At 45.2% G+C, this 20,340-nt stretch overlaps 1 protein-coding gene across 2 annotated transcripts; it reads left to right on the forward strand.

The window, feature by feature from the left end:
* The first annotated feature begins 1,057 nt into the window (after positions 1 to 1,057).
* agpat3 (1-acylglycerol-3-phosphate O-acyltransferase 3) lies at positions 1,058 to 17,898 on the forward strand. 2 transcript variants are annotated; one of them, XM_086219811.1, is made up of 10 exons: positions 1,058 to 1,370; positions 8,681 to 8,738; positions 8,819 to 9,049; positions 9,161 to 9,330; positions 9,471 to 9,632; positions 11,045 to 11,198; positions 11,277 to 11,379; positions 13,903 to 13,978; positions 14,071 to 14,269; positions 14,393 to 17,898. In XM_086219811.1, the coding sequence occupies exons 3-10, from the start codon at positions 8,872 to 8,874 to the stop codon at positions 14,482 to 14,484; spliced, it is 1,134 nt and encodes a 377-aa protein (XP_086075937.1). In that variant the 5' UTR covers positions 1,058 to 1,370; positions 8,681 to 8,738; positions 8,819 to 8,871; the 3' UTR covers positions 14,485 to 17,898. The 2 variants fall into 2 exon arrangements, with proteins under 2 accessions (XP_086075937.1, XP_086075936.1); XM_086219810.1 differs by lacking the exon at positions 1,058 to 1,370 and adding an exon at positions 4,123 to 4,570.
* Positions 17,899 to 20,340: the final 2,442 nt, after the last annotated feature.

A 20,340-nucleotide genomic window follows, 5' to 3' on the forward strand; every position in this document is an offset into this window, starting at 1 on the left:
TAATCAAGAAGACAGGTTCTGCGAGTCATCTGGCCAAGTGCTTACAACTGTTTATTGTGTGATTAGGGGCAGGTGAGGGCTCTGTCGTGCCCACGCTAATCCACAGAATGCCTAGCCAGCATTAACCCAAATAGCCGGACAGGCCGCCATGTCTGCCCAACTGTAACCTGAATACTTGAGAGGCCGTTGGGAGGACATGCTCCTGCAGGGCGGTGACCACCACTGCTGAGGAACTCCAGGTCCTGTTGGCAAAGACCAACACCGGCACTGAACGTGTCAGACGTGTCAGATCTGACATGTGAGACTCCTACATACGAGTGGTGTGCCTGCCTGGCCTCTACACACTGCATTCGGGCACCTGGTAGAAGTCTGGCATCTAGCAAGCCTGATCCCACAGCTCTGAACATGCAGCTGTTCAGAAACACCAGCAGAGGGCTCAAGAGAGCCAGAGTTGATCCTGCCTGCACCTTGAGAGCAGGAAGACGTGTTAGTACTACACATGAGGATAAAAATTAAAATAATAATAATGACAATAATGTGTATGCTAATTATATTTGTGTAAATAAAAAAAAATGGAATTTCAACTTTGAAAAAACAAAACTGGGGTGTCAACAAAAAGGCTTTTTTTTTTTTAGATTTATTAATTTGCCAATAACAGTTACATCAACCAGTCAAAGAAAGAAGTCTTTATCCTTCAAATTAAACGAAAGTCAGGTTTCCAACTAGTATTTTCTGATTTTATTGTTTTAACTACAAGCCATTTAAAGGCACTGTAGCACAGCAATATAACACTAAAATTGTTTCTATTTTAGGAGGAAAAAAAACTACCTTTATTCATGGCAACAACAACAAAAAAACTCGGAGTGCTTCAAGTCAGCAAGTACGACGCTGATCATAACTGTTGAGATGGGACCGAGATAAATGTATTTCTAATAGTGTAGTAATGCAAATATTCTCCAGTACATTTACCTTTAATGGAAATATTCGGTTCGGTAGGTGTGGAACTGTAGCGACCAATTGATACTAGTGTATTTTCTTGGAGAATAAATAGGGGGCCGGGCGGACCGGATGTTGGGCATGCCACCTTCAGATGGGCTTTGAGGAAATGTGGGGCTTTAACCGTCAAACAATGGTGCTCCTGAAAATCGCATGACCTCAAGTCATTCCGGTCCCGTTTCAGTTAACAGACCCAAGTGAAAAAAAAAAAAAGAAAAGAAAGAAAAGAAAAAAGAAAGAGGCTCCGTTACAGGCTTATTTTTCTTCCTCTTCTTCACGCCATCACAAGGCCGGAAAGCAACGGGGGAAAAAAGAAAAAAACAAAACAAAACTTAACAACAAAATCTACCGACTCTCCAGTGAATCATTTTCAGGTAAGCACAGACAAGAGTACGTTCGGTACCGCCACTGTCACCGCCGGCTAACGCGCGCTAGCTAACTAGCATAGCTCAACGTTAGCGAGCGAGCATCACGGGTCAACTACCAGTCGACCCCCCTCCCCTCTCAAAGGGTGTTATTGAACTAGAGATGTAGATTTGGAATGTTGTAGCATGCTAGCGTGTACCGTTAGCAGCCCGGTGTTCCTCTCGGTCGGGTATGCTAACGGCAGGTGCTGGCTCCCTGTCAGCTAGCTTGAACTAAGTTGTCCCGGCTACCGACCGTTAAACGGGCTCGTTAATCTTCTTTTCTCCCCCGATGCTTGTAACTTTTGTGTTCACCGGGCTGCCAGCTGACGTCCCGGGCACATGTGTCAAAAGCACACCGGTTACTGTTGGGTACAACGGGGCAGGGCATGCTGGCTAGCAGCTACCGGAGCATTTAACGAAGCTAACCATGCCGCACTTTGTGCAAGTAGTCACGCTGTGGAACGTCGGTTTATTCGAGGTGTCAAGCCCGACGTGCACCTGTGTTTAAGTGGTGTACAGATTGTGACGTGATACTGTAAAAGGGAAACGTATTGCACGGTTCGTTTTAATGAAAGGGGGTTGTAAAGCGTCTGCACCCCACCGCACTTCAGGCTAACCAGCTGTCTGCGAGTTCTCCTACGTAACGATGTCGTACCACGCATGCAGCTATAGGTTACTAGAGTTCATTGAGTTCACCATTTACCCACTGACGGCACAAGGGTCGATCCCTCACCCGAAACGCTGTTGAGTGAGTATTATAACGTTGTGGTGCTCATTGGGAACCAGCAGAGAAGTTCATTAGCTCTGTGGGAAATACAGCTACTGATTATTAGTGTCCCTTTATTCACCAAACACGTTCAAAACACACGGGTTGTGCTGTGTGTGGCGCTTGCACAGAGACTGTAGTAAGTGGAGGAGGTTGGTTACTCGTTAGTCCTTGAGACCATGTGCAGTAAACGGTGGAATTTCATTGTTAAAATTCACAGCAGTGCAAATTATGGATTAGCAGTTAATGCTTTGGCTAAATATCTGCTATGATATTGGTAATTTTCGACATGAGCATTACCTATTCATATCGCTTGGCCTTTTCTGTTGCTGTTGTCTTTTTTCTTTTCGTCAACTCAGTAATGTACCAGAGGGTGGAGGGAAAAAAAGTTTTTTCAAATTTAGTTTATTTTGATTGAAATGTTTTCGTTTAGTGAAATCCTGCTGGGAATTTCAGACACTTTAATTCTGCACCCCCCCCACACACACACACACACACCCAAAAAAAACCCATTATGTTGTATTTTTATTTTTCATCCAAATTAATTCACTAACAGAACTATCAAGGCTTTAGTGTGTGTGTGTGTGTGTCTGTCTGTCAAAGTCCAGTGACAAGTGCCTTCGCATGTGCAGTAACCTGCGGTGACCTGTTGAACCCTTATCGCCTCATCAGGCTTCGTCCTGTTGAACCGTGAGCCGTTTATGTGTGTAGATAAACGCCTATCTTCTAATGTGCCCATGCCGTTGAGGGGACCTCAGGTTTAAGCCATTTGTTTGATATCAGTTGACCACTTCCACGCCTTTACTGACTATGGAAAGAAGAACTGTGTCCTTGAGTCTTATCAGCCGTCTCTTGCTGTGGGGCCAAACCCAAAGCCCCGAGGGGAGCTTTGAAAAAGGGTGTAGCTGATTTCTATTGATGCAAGGAGATTCTCCGTTATCTGGCTGGGTGGAATCTTTGTTTGTTTGTTTTTTAGATTTTTTTTTTTCTAATTTTGACTTATTGTTTCCTATGTATTTTGAAACTACTCTGCAAATGTATTTTTGATTTCTGAAGAGCAGCTTAGCGTTGCTGTGGTATCCATGCGTTCAGGAGCACTCTGCCTCCATGTGTAGGTTTTATCAGAAGAATAAACTTCCTAGTCTGTATGTATACTGCTCAAATTTGACACCGAAATAAGAAATCTATTAAAGTTTATACGTATTTGTAATAAACTCCTGTTTCACTTGAATGACAACAGCTGGTTGGGCAGCCCTGAGTGAGCCTGGGTTAAAGTTATTGTTAGCTTGGAGGCTAAACACAAGAAATTGTTGAGGATTTTTACCAATAAATGATCTGACGTGTACACACAGAGGGCTGTTTGGGGCGAAGACATCATTTATTGATCCAGCATTGTTTCATTTCAGATCGCAGATGAGAGCTCTGCTTGTTGGAGCATCAGAAATAACTATGCTGGAAACTCAACCGTCTCCGTCGTCTTTTCCCACAAATGTTTGTGTGCGCGTGTGTGTCTCAGCACCTACAGGCTCGGGTACAGACATGTTGGTGCCTGAGACGGTGGCAGGTGAAGGCTTCAGGGGAGCGGACACATCGCATTTATATCTGTTACTCTTGACTGAACTGAAACAAAGCACAACTTGACAAGACAACAGGGGGTTACTTGAAGGTTATAATGGACACCCCCACTACTCTCACTTTCTATTTGTGGTCAGTCCCCCCCCCCAAGGCTGGGTGATAGTAACTGTTGGCCATTGGAAAGGTGAGGTAAGGATTGGTTGGTCTAGTGCACCAGATGCTGTTCTGCTTACTCCACCCTGGCTGGAGAGAGCCCGGCCTCCTCCCCTGTTAATGGTAATGAAAGGTGACATATCCAGGGTGCCTGTAGTTTGCTAATCAGCCCTAATCTGATCCACTGGATTAGAGGATGGGAATACATCTAAGACACTGCTTACAGAACCATGTGTGCCTCCCTCCCTCCAGGAGTGAGCCATCTTTCGTTCTGCCTCGCAGTCATCAGTGGACTCTACTGACGGTCACAGTGGCTATTAGATATCATTTCGGTGGCTGTTTTTATGTTTGGAAATCCATCCGTTTCTTGTGGGAGGAGGTTCTCTGGCCCCCAGTAAACACTAGCGCTGATCAGGTGGCTCCTCCAGCAGAAGGTGTTCTTGCTGTCATCATCATAATCTCCCTCTCGTCCTCTGCGGGATTATCATGGCTATGAAGCAGGACAGCCTGTGACGGTCCACTGCTCACTGCAGGCCCTTTCCTCAGTTTTTTTGTTTTGGCTTTGATTTGGTGAAGTACCAAAAGCCAAAATGCTGAACCAGAGCGCGGTGATGATCTTCACTGGGATCTGTGGGGCGTTGGTGGTCATGGCAATGGCCTACTACGTCTACTGGTGAGTTTAAAACCCGGGAGTGGCTGTTGGGACACTTCCTGAGTCTTTCATGTGAAAAGTGACTGCAATCAGTGGAGCGTAGAGCCTCAGGCCCAATGAATCGTGTCTTCATGGTGAAGGATTTGCATAGAAACTGCTCATCAACAGGTGTCATCAAATGCTTACTCACAGTTAAAGAAGTTGGAGGACTTGTGAAGCCAGTTGGCTCCTGTAGTCAAGTTGCTCACGATGAGTAACTGTGAGTATTCTAAAAAACATCTTCAGGAGATGATGGAGCCAAATTATTTCTCTTTTCATATTTTCTCTCTCTCGCTCTCTCTTTTTATAAAGAATTAAAATGGCATATCAAAGTTGCTGTTGCTGCCAAGACGAGAATGCCGAGAATGTTTTTGAAGTACTGTGCTTGTGGGTTTCGGTGTTCGTCTAAACAGTTTTTCCCATATCAAAGGTTCTTGGCAAACACAAACTACTTGTTGGCAGAAACAGCTGTCTGACCCTAAGCAGCTTTCGCCCAGTCACTGACTAATCCTTCCTCTAGGTTGAGTTGGGATGCTAGAGATGGGCCCGTGGGTGTACCAAGGGAGGAATACCTTCACTGGTGGAGCGGTAGGGCAGAACGTGTCTGTAAACGGTGCTAAAATCAGATGACAACAATTTAAAGGCCTATTTTTTTTGATGATCTTGAGGGGTCTGTTGTAAAAAATCAGTTTTATGGGTGTTCATTTAGACCTGGGCTCCACAGCCGATCACTGCAGTATCCACCCTGCAGGAAGGAACAATATCTGTGGAAGGCACCAAAGTAAATGTTAGGGCGCTTCAGAGATGTCATGCCAACCCATTGTACTCATCAGGCACAAGAAAACATCATGTGACAGGAAACACCCCCCCCCCCCCATAATGTGGCACCATTGTCATTTGAAAGGGTGTCTGTGACCCATTTAAAATGCCAGCAACGTTTGTCTCTCATGACAACAGGTTCATTTTACTATCAAATAGCAGCCCAAACATGAGTATTCACATGATCGCAGCATCACGTACCAGCGATCTGTGCAGGAGGTGAGCATAAAAATACGTCTTCTGGGGCCGAGTGCTCCGAATAAGCAGCATAGTAGCCTAGATTTCCTGTGTTAGAGCTTGTTCACGTGAATAATAGTCTTTTATACATTAGGAAGCTGCTGATTAACAACTTGAATCTTGCAGCAACCGAGGGCTGTGCTGACGAGCTCCTCTGATGATCAACGGACGGAACTGAAATGTCACGTTTCAGACCTAAGAATGAAATAAACAGGCCATAAGATAAAGCTCCGGCAGTTTGTCTTCTTGTTCCTCTTCAGAAATAGCAACATGTCGTTATGCTCTGGGATTAGTCTGGTGAGATGTCTGTAGACTGGGAGACCAGCGGCAGTAACGACGTCCCAGGAGTGCAGGGATGGCGTCCCACTAGAGTTGGCAGCCTAGGAAAGCAGCATTTTTTCTCAGTTTCTGTCGGGAGAATTGTCTGCGTGATCCGCCTCGGTCAACACTACAAAAACCACACATGTAAGAGCTGTTTAAACAGAACCTCCACAACAGTTTTCAGCTGATACTGATAAGTTTCCTGCTTTTCATAGCCGTTCAATAAGTGATTCACATGTCTTTATTTTGAGAAGTTCCTGTTCCTACTGTGCATGTTGTTACTCTTAAACCACTCGGTATCAGATGACCAGGTCATGCAGGCCAGGTATCTGGTGGCAGCTTGGGACGCTACGACAGGACTCTAAATGTGCAATTAGCCTGCACATCCTCAGCTTATTAATGTTCACCTTAGCACTCTCTGCCATTTTTGTGTTGCGTTTTAACGCCTCCACACTGTCTGTCTCACTCTTGTGAGTGCAGCATACAAGTGATGCCTCCAGGGAATTTCCTCCAAAATGGTACCACTGTATTGTACCTCACACGCTCAATAGAGAAGATCTGTAGGAGCCTGTTGCACTCTGAATAATCTTAGTCTCCTCTGGAAGAACAGTGTGTCCCTTCCTTTAAAAAGGCTTCAGTGTTGAGTTCGGTAATTGATTAGACTGGTAGGAGTTCTCCCTCTGCATGTCCTCTCCCTGAGTAACTACCAGGACAGGGGGTCTGCTGTTTCTCTGCTAGTCCACCTCAAGACCATTAGTCGTGCGTCTAAGCTGTCCATCAGTTAGTTGTCTGTGTTATTTACTTGAAATACCCTAAATTGGACTTGAAGTTGTGAAGGAATGCAACTGCATGCAGGACTTGGATCTTAGTTTGGCCACGTCTTTGACATCACCCTGTAAGCAGTCTTATAATAAGCCCCTTGTCTTTTACTGCATTATTGTAGAACCTAAAGTAACAGTTACTCTGCCAGTACAACTCTTGGCTTAGTAACACAGAACCAAGCAAAGCGTGTGTAACGTATGGATTCATACAGCATTCTGGAAGCCTAAACTCAGCAGCTTTTGTGTGTTGAAGGGCCGGTTCTATCATTCCGCTGGTTCTTTTCACACTGATGCTGATTTGGTACCATTACTGCCACTGCTGGTGGCTCAGAGGCACGAGGTTCTGTCCCCTTGTGTCTCCATCTATTTCCATCCAGGTGGCGAAGTGTAACAGCGCTGCAACATTCCCGCCTTGAAAGCGCTGCGTAAATGTTCCTGTTGAAAAGCACAGATTGTTATTGGACTGAGGAACTTTCTGAGACCTTTTTAAAAAAAAAAACAAAAAAAAAACAAAACTTGCATCCACAACCCGTAAAGCATGACCTATTTTTGTTCACCGTTTTAAAATCTCTTAGCTACTGTTGACATCATCATCATCATGACAAAGTCAAGAGTGATCTGTGCCACAGTGCAACTAAAGCGCTGCAAGTGGGAACAAAGGTCATATTTGCAACACAGATCAGATGAGCGTGAATGTTTGGACTTATAGTAAGATTAGTCAGGTGATCTGTGACACGCACAACCACGTGACAGCATTTCAACCACCCAGTGTGTTCTTACTTCATCTGGAGGCATTTTCACGGACAGTGGGCAGACACTGAGCTGAAGTACAGTGGATGCGCATGTAAGGTTTGAACTTCCTCAAAACCCAGACAACTCTATTTCTGTTCTGTATACTGTGTTGTGCTGTCATCGATGAAGGCTAATTTAAAAAAAGGGGGGGGGGTAGTGGAATGGACCTCTGCTCTCAGACTGGACGGATGCTGGGTTACTTATGTGTTTAAGTTTTACACGCTGGTAAGAAGACACTGGGTGCTGGAGAGGATTGTTATCTCAGTGTGTTTGAGTCTCACACATTGTTGCTGACACTTGTAACAGTGAAGGTGGAAGAATTGTAGACGTGTACTGTGTTCATGTTGCTTGTGTCGCAGTTGTATACTAATGAGACAGTTGTTGCCTCCACAATCGGGCCTAATTTGCTTCTAAATGTTGTTACAGAAGCTTTGTGTTTGACTCAAACATTCCCAGTGCACCGGTGAATGTTTCATTTTATATTCCCTTCATTTAGCCAGGAAGGTTTTGGAGCCTTAATTCTCTTTTCATTCATTTACAAAACATTAATTGCGTGTTCGACTTGAAATGGATGCTAATCATTTTCAGTATGCACAGATTGACCTTGACGACAGCTTTGTGGACTCACGCATCCCCTGAATGACTTTGTGAAAGCACAAAAATAAGCAGTTTGCAGCTGAACTTGTGACGTTATCAACATGATCCACTGCACAGTTCCTTGAGTTCAGATATGGAGCGATGTGGGACGAAGGTTGAGCCTACATCTTAAAGACAAGTTAAAAAAGTTTTCTGAGCTCTGTTTTTTTTTTTGTGTTTATTTTTAAATTGTGCCAGTGGAGTGAAAACTGTAATGCTAACCTATGCTTGCCTCCTTTTTTCTTTTTTAGAAAATTCTACTTAAATGTATATGGCTTGAGCTTTAACAATATTTTCCAGTGAAATTGGTTTTGTCGGTGCAATTCAGGACAAGCACAAAGTTTTAACAGCCCAGTGTTTAATAAAACAGGCTGACATACTAGATTCAAGTCTTTAACGGCAATGCACTGCTGCCTTCCAGGTGTTTCTGCCACCTCTCTGAACATCCTCTTCTTCTGTCTTTCAGGTCAGTAGTATTGGCTGAAGGACCGTGTAAACGCGGCTTGTAAAAGCATCCCACCGTGGTCAGAAACTCTCCTCTACCATCGCCATCTTGTCCCGTTCTTCTCCATCTCTCCCCTAAATGTTGTTTGTGCTCTCTCAGTTTGGTCGTAGTGTTTAGAGAGGAGCCCACTCACCTCTCCAGGCTCCTCCACCATGACTCTGCTGGGTTACCTCAAGAGCCTCTTCATCCTGCAGCTGTTGATGGGCTTTGTGTTTGTGGTCAGCGGCCTCATCATAAACTTCATCCAGCTCTGCACCTGCATCCTCTGGCCAATCAACAAGCAGCTCTATCGCAGAATCAACTGCCGGCTCGCATACTCCCTCTGGAGCCGTGAGTAGAATATATTCCTCACGTTTTGGGTATGAAAATCTACTCTTTTGTTCATCACAGGTGAGTGACAGGTCCTTACTGATGCACGTGATGTGTTGTCGTCCCTGGCAGAGCTTGTGATGCTGCTGGAGTGGTGGTCGGGCACAGATTGCACCCTGTACACTGACCAGGCTACGGTGGACAAGTTTGGCAAAGAGCACGTTATCATCATCCTCAACCACAACTTTGAGATCGACTTCCTCTGTGGCTGGACCATGTGTGAACGATACGGAGTCCTCGGGGTCGGTGCAGTCCCTAAATAAGATTGTTATCATGATGTAGTTCATATGAGATGCTCTTATTGGCCAGTTTAGACTTCAAGTCTGATTGTGAGAAATCCAAGCTTCACTATTTAAAACCTGTTCCTCCTGTTCTGTTCTAGAGTTCAAAGGTGCTCGCCAAGCATGAGCTACTGAAGGTTCCTCTGATTGGCTGGACCTGGTACTTCCTAGAAATAGTCTTCTGCAAAAGAAAGTGGGAGGAGGACCGTAAAACTGTCTTTAATGGACTAGACAGGCTCAAAGACTATCCTGAGTATATGTGGGTAGGTACATGCTGCTGCACATCCAGTCCTGCTGTTGCATCTGCTGCTCTAGTCCAAACTTCACAAGTTGCGCTGATGCGATTGAGAAATATCGTCTCCACACTTCCAGCGTAGACTCTGTCATTTCGTGGCCTGAGTAGATCATTCACTATGATGCTTCGTGGTCAGGACTCATTTCTCAGTGTTCACGTATGTTTGGCAGTATTTATGTTAGCTGCAGTCTCATTTTTTGCCGTTTTAGACATCATTTCTATCACTTATGATTCACTTTGATGATTTACCTTTTGTCGAAGGAGTCAAAGTACAGGCGACTGCTGGATATGCTGCTCGTTTGGGAAAAAAAATCACATCTCATCACCTAAGAAAACCAGGGAAAAGCTTCCAATAGCACAGTTGGACAAAGGTCTTGTTCACTGTTGCCATCCTGGCAAACACTGTAGGGCGTGTTTGTGCTGTGCTGTGTTGTACTGTGTTTGAAAAACGCTTGACTGTAGGTCAGAGGTCAAACATAACGTCTGTCTGCCAGCTGGGATTTATGTTTACAGTGAGAGCTTAACATTGTGGGTCATTACTGGCGGCCTCTTGAACTTCATGTCAGCTGTGATTCAGAAGCGAGCGAGTTAAAACGAGTGCAGACGTTGTTGACGTCCGAATTGATGGGATGAGATCCAGGTTGTGACCAAGCAGAATTATAATGTGAGATTTGATTCATAACGTGCTTCAAGTTTCATCGGAAAAGACTGGCCAGCCTTTGACTACACGAGGGACTCCAGACGCCGCCCTTTGACCCAGTTGTCTCTTACCTAGATTTATCTTGGCATTGACATACAAATGAAGTCCTCTGACAGGCCCAGCTGTATTTAAATCTCTCTACAGGAGGCTGTGTGATTATTTTCTTCTGTCAATCTCTCCACTGTGCAGAAACAGTCGGTGGAGTTTGTGTTTCTGCCATGAGATGCAAAACATCTTGTTTCTGTCTTATGAGTTGGCAGTGATTTACTCCCTGACAGTTTTAGAATGCAGCAGGTTCATTTTTCTTTTTTGTGATAGTTTTTAGCATCCCCCCCCAGATTTTCTCAGTAAGTTGACCAGTCAGCAGATTAGGCAGATCAGCGGTTGATCTTCAGTAATTACCCCACAGGTTAAGCATCTGTCACCGCTAATGATTTAAGTGTAGGTGTGTTCAGATAAACAAGGGGGTTTGTTAGAATTGTTGTGCCGACTTAGACAGAGTCACATGTTATTAGTGTAGCGTCACACTGACGCAAACTCCATCTGTAACTCACCCCAGCCTAGGCAGGGTCGCCAGTGGGACACCGGAGTGGCAGGCTCCTCACGTAGGCTGTTGATATGGTTCTCGTGTGTGTGTGTGTGTGTGTGTGTGTGTTAATGCAGCTCTTGTGCTTCCACAGTTCCTGTTGTACTGTGAGGGAACTCGCTTCACAGAGAACAAGCACCAGATCAGCATGCAGGTAGCAGAGAGTAAAGGCCTGCCCAAGCTCAAGTACCACCTGCTACCCAGAACCAAAGGTTTCACCACCACACTGCAGTGTCTTAAGGGCACAGGTGGGATGAACAGATATTCACACGTCACATTCACGGTGCTCAAAACACAACATTGTTTAAATCTGTGTTCTCTCACAGTGACTGCTGTTTATGATGTGACCCTCAACTTCAAAGACAACCAGACCCCCACTCTCCTGGGCATCGTCAACGGCAAGACGTACAAGGCAGACATGAGCGTGAGGTGAGCCAGCCTCGACTGATCCGTGCACCGCCACTGATCATAGCAGGAGCTTCTCTTGGGCTCATAACTCCTAACACATTAGCTGTGATGGTGCCAGTGACAGAGCAGACTGGGACCAGTCTTCCTCTACTGGCTGGGAACATGGACCTGTGACAGAAATAACTGAAATGGAAGAATCTGGGCAGAGGGTTGTGGTTGCATTTTTGTAAGCCTCATGTGGGAATGAATGTCATGTGTTTTAGCTGAGAGAGTCCCCTAGTGGTCACACAGTGGCAAAGACAAAGGAAGTGAGATGTTACCACAAACCGTTATGGACCCAAATTTAGTGATGGCGCTCCAACTGCCGTCCTGGCCTTAACATTTGCTCTGCCCACCTGCGTGATTGTGTGGCACCTAAGTAGTTCTTTAATGATCACTAAATGATTACGGCTGATTCTCGGGGCATCAGTCTCCCAGAGCTGCTCTGTACCGTAGTTGAAGCTTCTCCTTCAGTCTATGAAATCTTTTACAGCGTCTGAAAGCAGCAGCAAATGTATCGAGAAATCCGGTACCGCTGATTGGCTGTGAGTGAGAGCAGCGCCACCACACTTTACCCGTGAGAACTCACCAGTGCAGGTCTAACATGCCTGCTGTATGGAAAAAAAAGGCATCTTTTGTCATGGAAACCTCTTGCAGGGAAATGTGAGCTCGTTGACCTGACAGGAAATATGATTAAAAAAAATTCATATTTATCACAATATGAAACTTGATGAAAGGTTTCATTAGAGGAACATATAGTTGGGGTGAGTTATGTGAACAACATTCTGGAACCGTCTTCCTCTGTTAATAATGTGACGTGGTTGCAGCGATGACTGTTGGCGCACTCGCAAAATATTAACAGCACAATTAGGATTTTTGATTAGCATCCAGAGTGTTGATGCAGGAAACTTGTTAGAACAGCTGGAATCGTTTGGAGAGTCGAGGACAATATTTAAGACCTATCAGCACTATCAGTGTGAGATCGTGTTCTCAGTATAATACTGGTTGCCCAGTCACAGTGCGAATGCTAATGCTGCCACGTCCGAATCAGAATCATCATGGCTGAAGTAGCGCTGCTTTGTATTTCTGTATAAAACACATGAGCTTCATCATGGAGTCTAGGGCTGTAATCTCCCAGTCGACTGGTCGATTTATTAGTCGATACGTTCTGGCTCGACCAAAATTCTGATTGGTCGATTTTTTTTGCCACGTTAATTTCATCAGGAGGAAAGTACCGAAAGCACCCCCGTTTCATAGATAACAATCTATCTTTGAACACCCCCTTGTTTTTTGCTATTTTGGACTAGCCCGACCCGCTAGACACAGACAGACTGAAGAGTCCTAGAAGGCCAACGTCTGGTGGTTTGATGAATGTATTTTTAGTTTTGACGGTTTCATTTAAAGTCAGTCCTCGTCCACCAAGTCAAAGACATGTGCAGCGTGGCAGCATTTCATGAAAATAGATAATGGGAAAAAGTCGAACGCAAAGTTTGCAAACAACAGTTTTCATGTCACAGCTCCACCACAAACATGACGGCGTATCACCTAGAAACGGTGAGCTAACGTGTCCACCTTAGGTTGCCCCGTCAGTTTTGAGTGTATGAACATATCATATATAATATATAATATATATTATCACATATATCATATGTAATATAACATTGATATTTCAATGTTTTAGTCTAATAATTGTTTTGTTGTAATTGTAAAAATTCTTACCGTGGACTGGCCTTTTGTGTTTAAGAGTAAAGTTTTAATTTAAAAGTCTGTTTGTGTCTCAGCCGCGATGCTGAGCTCCTCTGTTCAGTCTCGCTCTGTGCGCAGGACAAATGATAGCGTCGGTCAATTATGATGACGTGACAAAAACAATTGTCTAAATATTCCTCAACAGGTTTTGTGCTGACAGTTGACACAGTAGAGTTTTCAGATATAAAATTATTCGAATTTTTGTCGAAATTTGAGGGCTTCAGTCGACCAAGAATGTCTTTGGTTGATTCCAGCCCGATTGGAGTCCTCAGTTCACCTCCCAGAAACGACAGGATTCCCCAAAGAGGAGTCAGCAGGTGGGGTGGCCATCTAGGGTCTTGAAGGGTCAGGGGTTTGATCCTCCCTTTACCCTGGAGACCCTGTCGAAGGGTGTGTGTGTGTGTGTGTACGAGGCAGCATTTTAAAGAGCATCAAGTACCAAAAATAAGGTGGAAAGGCTGAGTCCCTGTATTGATGAACCGTGAGCTGCTTCGCTTTTCCTCTTTCAGAGGTTATTAGTCGCCACCACCGTCACAGCAGTGGGCACCCACAGTTGAGCAGCCAGAGACTGACCATGTTGTTGTAGCCGTGGTCTGTGCAAGCGACCTTCGAACTGTGTTGTACACCTTCGTTCCTGAATGTTGAATCATGCTCGTCTGCATGGCTTATTCAAGAAGTGCAGCAGTCTTGCTTTGGAGACAGTTTCAGTCCTCTGTGCTCGTCTCACGTCTCTGCTTTCGCTCGTCTTTTCCCCTCCAGGCGGTTTCCTGTAGAGGAGATACCAGATGATGAAAAAGAGTGCGCTAACTGGCTGCACAAGCTCTACCAGGAAAAGGTAAAACACTGCTAGCATGGCTGTAAAGGATTGATGAGGATGATTTTATGTTTCTTAGTAAGCTAAAAGCCCCCCCCCCCCCCCCCCCCCAGGATGCCTTACAGGATATTTACAACAAGGAAGGCAAATTCCCCGGACCCACAATCATCCCACCTCGTCGGCCATGGACGCTGCTCAACTTCTTGTTTTGGGCCACCGTGCTGCTCTCACCCCTGATCAACTTTGCCTGCGGGGTGGTGGTCAGCGGTTCCCCCCTTCTCATCATCGGCTTCATCATCTTCCTCATCATCGGTAGGTTGACATTCTCCCCACGGGCCCTCGCAACAAAACCACTTGGTCTTCTTCATGTGGAAATTTACCGCTTAAAAATTCACCGTCGTCCTCATTCTCCCCACTCCTCTGTTCTCCCTCCAGCCTCCATCGCTATCCGCCGTCTCATTGGGGTCACTGAGGTTAAGAAAACCGGCTCCAGTTATGGCAACCAGGAGGCTAAGAAGCAAAACTAATGTGTCTCACCCCCTCCGTGTACAACCATTTCCACACGGTCGCTCTGCGGCGTCTCACCCCCACCCAACTCCATTCTCCTCCTACTGTTGAGTCAGTTGGTCGGTGGGGGAGGAGACTCAGCTGAGAAACCGTGATAGAGACCAGAGTTAGAAATACTAATGGCACTAGAGCAAGAGCATGGGAGGTGTGGCATTGAAGCTCTCTGGTTTAACACAGAACACAAGGAGGGGAGTTCCAGCACCGTGTTCCCCTGCATCCTAATCCAGCCGGCGACCCACTGTCCCCATCCAAGTCCCATTAAATCCTGGTTAACACAAGGTTAAGCTCCTCAACTATCTGTGGTCACATGGACAGCCAGTCAACTAGCCCATTTCCTGCTTTGCACTACCTACCTCCACTTCCTGTCGCAGTCATCAGCCAATTAGGGAGTGGCGGCATACCTGTTGTTTTTGGTCACAGAGCACAAACCGAAGCGCATTTGATCTTTTCTAATTGTAACCTCCATCCATTTCACTGAAGTGGGACTTGCAATGGGAACCGGTGCCTTGAGGCCCAGCCTGGTTTCCTTCATCGCACCGCCTCAGTTCACCCGAATCACAAAGGCCACCAGACTGAGTCGCAGCCGTGATTGACTGCTGCTCCCTTGCAGTGGAGGTGGATGTAATTTGTTCATGGTAAAATAACCTCTGCTGCAGTGTTTTTATGTCTCGCTTCATAGAAAAACATTGACAGCTCTTAGTGGAGGCTTTATTTTGAGGGTAAACTTGCCCCAGAACCTGCTAAACGATATCTGTTCTTGACTTTAAGTACAGATGTGTAACCAACTGAAGCTCCACCAGTGAACCTAAATTCACCCTGGAGAGTTAAATCACGTTTCCACGGCTGGAGTATTTTTTTTAGTCTTGTGATTGCAGTGAACTGACCCTTTATAACGTCCTGGTTTGGGAGGCTGGTGTCTGCTAAACTCATAAGGGCTCTGAATGTGTAAAGTGTCCTCATCAAGGTTACCTGGCTGCTGCAGGTCTCATTTGTAGCCCGAAGTACCGACACCCACAGACTCATTCCGATACATGTCAGTAGTCCTTCACCTGCTTTATTAGGATTCCATGGTGTAACACATAAACAGACCACCCCCACCCCTACCCCCTACCCCCTACCCCCTACCCCCCCACCACTCTCACCCTGATGTGATCTTATTTCAACCAGGGACTCTAAACAGGAAGGCAGCTGTCTGATGCCAGGCGGGACAGGTGAAGTGCACCCTGGTCTGGTTGATGGGACTGTTGCGCTGAACCCAGTTTCTAGAAAAGGTCACCGACTGTTGTCACCTCACCTCACAGCTGCTGGCGTGTTCTCCTCGTTGTAGTCCAGATTTAGACTGTAACAGTGATGTTTAACCTTTGCCTTAACTCAAGCTTGCTCGGGCAAGGGATCGCTTACTCGTCACCCCTTTAAAACACTGCGGTCCACGCATACACGTTCATTTGGGTCGATCACCAGAGGCTTTCAGTGGGAGGCCATTTTTAATCACTTGAAGTGGTAAACGATGAAGCTGCTGTTTCATTTACTGGACCGCTGCTCGACGTTTTACTGTCATCACTTGTCAGCCAGTCTCGGTGCACTCGCTGGTCTTTACATTTCAGGTTTGCATCTGTTCTACAGGAGTTGTTTTGTTTGTTTGTTTTTTTACTCTGACCCAAATTAAACGTTAACGGATTTATACCAAGCCACATTTCCTCATCCCAAATACACACAACGGTAGCACGGCGTATCTCCTGTCCTGCTCTCTCCTCTCAACCCCCCTGTCCCCGTCCCCCCCTGTGCCACAGGAAGTATTAATCATAACTTTGTTCTGTCGGTTTGATTGCTGGGATCATCACTCCTCAATAGTGTTATGTCGTGTACTTCCTCTGTATTCTAGAATCAACCCAGACAGATTTCATGCAAGCCTTAATAGTCAGTGCTGCTTAATTTTTGTGTGAAAATGTAGAAGCTAACTGAGCCCAGGTGGTAGTGATGCGTTTAAAGTTGAAAATGTCCTTCAGTATAGCAAGCAAGCTTGTGGGGCTATAATCCCAAATTTGCTTGTTGATACAACTTTAAAAAGAACTGAAGAAGAAGTCTCCTCTTGTGTTTGGAGTTGAAACGAGCTCTTTGTAACCAATCCACATTTTCTACAAGAAGATATTTTGAGTTGAGTTACCTCAATATATTTGTGAAAAGCTTTAGAATCTTAGCCTGTTTTTCTCTTTTCTTCAAAAGACCTGTTCTTATTTTGATCCCAACCTACTGCATCCGTTATGAAGGCATCCTGTCCTACAGGAGGGGAAAAAAAGTGTTTATTCTTAGAAAACGGGAGATGCTGAGACATTTTACACTGGATGTTTTTTATTCGGTAAAGTAAGTAAATGTTATTTCTGGTTGTTTTTTTTCTTCTTCTTCTTTTTTCTTTAATCAAATGTGACAAATTGACACCACTCTTGACTTTTTAAAGATCGTGACTATACTTCAGCTAGTTGGACCTCTTGCATCAGCGTTTGTTTTTAAAGCTATTATTATGTTTTCTTCAATTACAACACCTAAAGAATATTAAAGAACTGAACCACAAAGCAACTCTTTTGGTTTATTTGGATTTGTGTGAATTTCTCTACGCGGAAGGCAGCACAGCGTGATAGCTGGATCCACACACACAAACAACCTCCCCCACCCCCCACCCCCCCACATTCCCCGTCATCTCATCTTCACCGAGGCACGTAGGCATCCATCCATCCTCCACTCATCCTGCTCTTCTCCATCGAGATGCAGTGTGAAGTCCTAGAAGTGTGACAGGACGTAGAGGCTGCGTTACTTGAAAATATGTACATAAAACACATGAAGAATGTCACTTTAACAAGTTGTAGAGCTGTTCTTTTGCTATAGACCTTGTATAATTCCATCAGGCCAGACATGTTGAGATGCTGTATGAATGTGTACATAATGTAAATGAGAAATCCGTTTAAGGAATGGCAAACGCGTTCTTTTGTTGCTAAACAGGCCGTGCACTCAGGCCCCAACCAAACGTACCACTGACACCTAGAAGAGAGAAGCGACAGGCGAGGAGGATTAAGCTGAGCTGGTCTCCCGGGTGCAGATTACCTGCTAAGGTTATTCTCAATATCTCACCTTTGAAGGTGGAGCTGTAAATACACTGGTGATACCTGTCTTGTATTTAAAGCAACAAACAGAAGGCTGCAGTCACAGATGGTGCTTGAAAAGCACTTTTCAAACTTTGTAATCAATCCTGGTTTCTTACTGTAGTCAGTTACTTTTTGCATGATGTGCAAAACTGCACCGTCACTGAATCGAGTTAATTCTGACTCAGGGATTCTTTAACAGGCAATGCAACAGCTGTGGCATTAACTCTGAATTTGAATCTGAATAAAAAGGCTTTCTGGGGAAGCTGAAGGAGTGTGGGTGTTGCTTTTGTTAATACTTCACTGCACCTTTGACATTTATTACTTAAACCAGGGAGGAACTATTAATCCAACTGATCAAAATCGCTACACGACCTCGAAAAAAATCTTAATACAACACATTTCAGCAACAAGGTGCTTCTATACTGTACAAAAGAACATCAGAGTATATTTAAATAATAGAAGGAAATAAAACTAGAAATATGAGAACAGGAACTAAATCAGAAAGGGATAGATAGATAGATAGATAGATAGATAGATACTTTATTAATCTCCAGGAGAAATTCACAAGGAGGGAGATGAAACAGCTCAAACGAGCGGAATCAGGATAAAAAGACACATGAAAAGCAAAATGATGTGGAAATACTAACTTAATAAAAAGTGACATTAAAGTCATCAATCTAGTTTTGAAGGCACTGACGGTTTTAGCAGTTTGTTCCAGGTATTTGTTGCTTGGAACCAGAACATGTTCTGCCTCAACATGTTCTCCTCTGACTGCGGGTTCAGGTCGTGGACCGGTCTCAGATTATCTGAGAGGTCTGGATGCTTCCCGGGTCAGTGGAAGGTCTGTACTCGATTAAAATAAATAGACTTCTAAAATATGAGCGGTGACACAAAAATAACTCCCTCTGTTATTGTTGATGCATGTCGCAATTGCAATAAGAGTCAAAATGGTGTCTTTGGAATATGCCAAACCCCCTCAAGCACACAGTCGCTCCTATAAAACAGTAAACCCAGCGACAATCAAAGTCAGTTTGGGGAAACGATCGTGGAGTGGATCTATTACCTCGGGTCTGATTTGATATCCACTTTGATATTTTGGCGTGAACAGCCACAAAAGAGATTGCTTTATTGGTTATCGATTGACCCAGAAACCAGTGACAGCACATGACAACAAATAAAAGAGTTGAAAAGTGTCACCGTGGGAAGCAACTCCACTTGAACTCTGGTGCAGTGCCGTACAATCCAGTATCTGATTTCTCACCTCTTACGTGACGAGCGCTCGGCCGGACTTTGACCACTGAAAGAGAAAGCTGACTCGGACACTGTAACACGGGTTGACGGCAATGCATGTTTGGCTTCATTTTGATTATAAGATACAAGCATGGACAGATACAGAAGCTGAACCAGAGATGGAGGGGGAAGCTTCACCCGCCTGCAGACAACAGACGTGCAAAGGTATGATGAAGAAATACATCGACTCGGCCCTTTTGATATTCAAAGGAATCATAATCATGAATGCAGTTCATGAATACCCTCTGGAAACTTATTTCATATTGTATTTAGAGGCTGTTTGATCGTATCAAGTAATCTTCAGCCTCTGTTGTGACATTTTGTTTTTTCGGAGCAGTTTAACTTTCTTTCTTTTTTTTCCACGCCGAGATTGAAAACTGGCCGCTGGCAAAACAGTCACAAGGTCAAGGGCTGTTGTTGGATTCCCTGTCTGAAAGACTAATGTGCCTTCTGCTGTTTCACAATCCTAAATGAACCTCCAGTCTCCATTAATTCACCGAAAAGTTTTATGATTCAAACTGACCTGTAATGTTGTAGTTTATGTTCTGAAATCAGCTTCATTTGCACTGTTATTCAATGACATATTTGCTGCTGGCTCACCTCTGCTACCACCAGGGAGCAGTCTCCACCCACAGGACCTGAGGATGGTGCTCCTGGGACCTGACTGGCTGGAGAAGAGTGCAGCGGGTAACACCATCCTCCAACGACAGATGTTTGACCTCAGCAGGGACGTGAAGATGTGCACTCGGAGGCAGGGTGTCCTTGACGACGGCCGCCGAGTCATCGTGGTCAACACCCCCGAGAGGGGGATCCACTACTCGGTCCAAGACCCCAACATTTTGAATGGGAACATGTCAGCCTGCATGTCGACGTGCCCACCGGGACCTCACGCTTTCCTCATGGTCATACACGTCAGTTCTCACCGAGGCCGGGAGTGGTCCCTGGAGGCCCCCCCGTACCTGCTGGCTGACTCTGTTTGGAGGAGAACAATAGTGGTGTTCACCAGGTGTGGGAGACTAAGGGAAACATCTATGGAGGGTTACATCACATGTTTTGGAGAGGTGCGGAAACACGTACCACCTTTTAGACAAAAGCACCTGGAGGGAGGATGACGCTGCTCAGGTGACAGAGCTTCTCCAGAAGATTGACGCGATGGCGGAAGGAGGAGCCGGTTGTACAGCCGCAAATGACAACGTCTCCAGAATGACCGAGCCGGAGAGGAAGGAGGTGGAGGAGAGGGCGGCACGGAGGGGAGGGAGAATGCTGAGAGCAAGAAGTGCAATCAGATCTGTGATGGCCGGTAAGCGTCACTCAAAGCACCTGTCACCTTTCCCCAGTCGGCAGCTCACCGTACCTTCATTGCTTTCAGATCTTAAAAGGAAAGTTCAC

This window comes from Aulostomus chinensis, chromosome 12 (assembly GCF_037954235.1).
Source record: "Aulostomus chinensis isolate RoL2024-O1b breed Wild chromosome 12, RoL_Achi_v1.0, whole genome shotgun sequence".
Classification (NCBI taxonomy): Eukaryota; Metazoa; Chordata; class Actinopteri; order Syngnathiformes; family Aulostomidae; genus Aulostomus; species Aulostomus chinensis.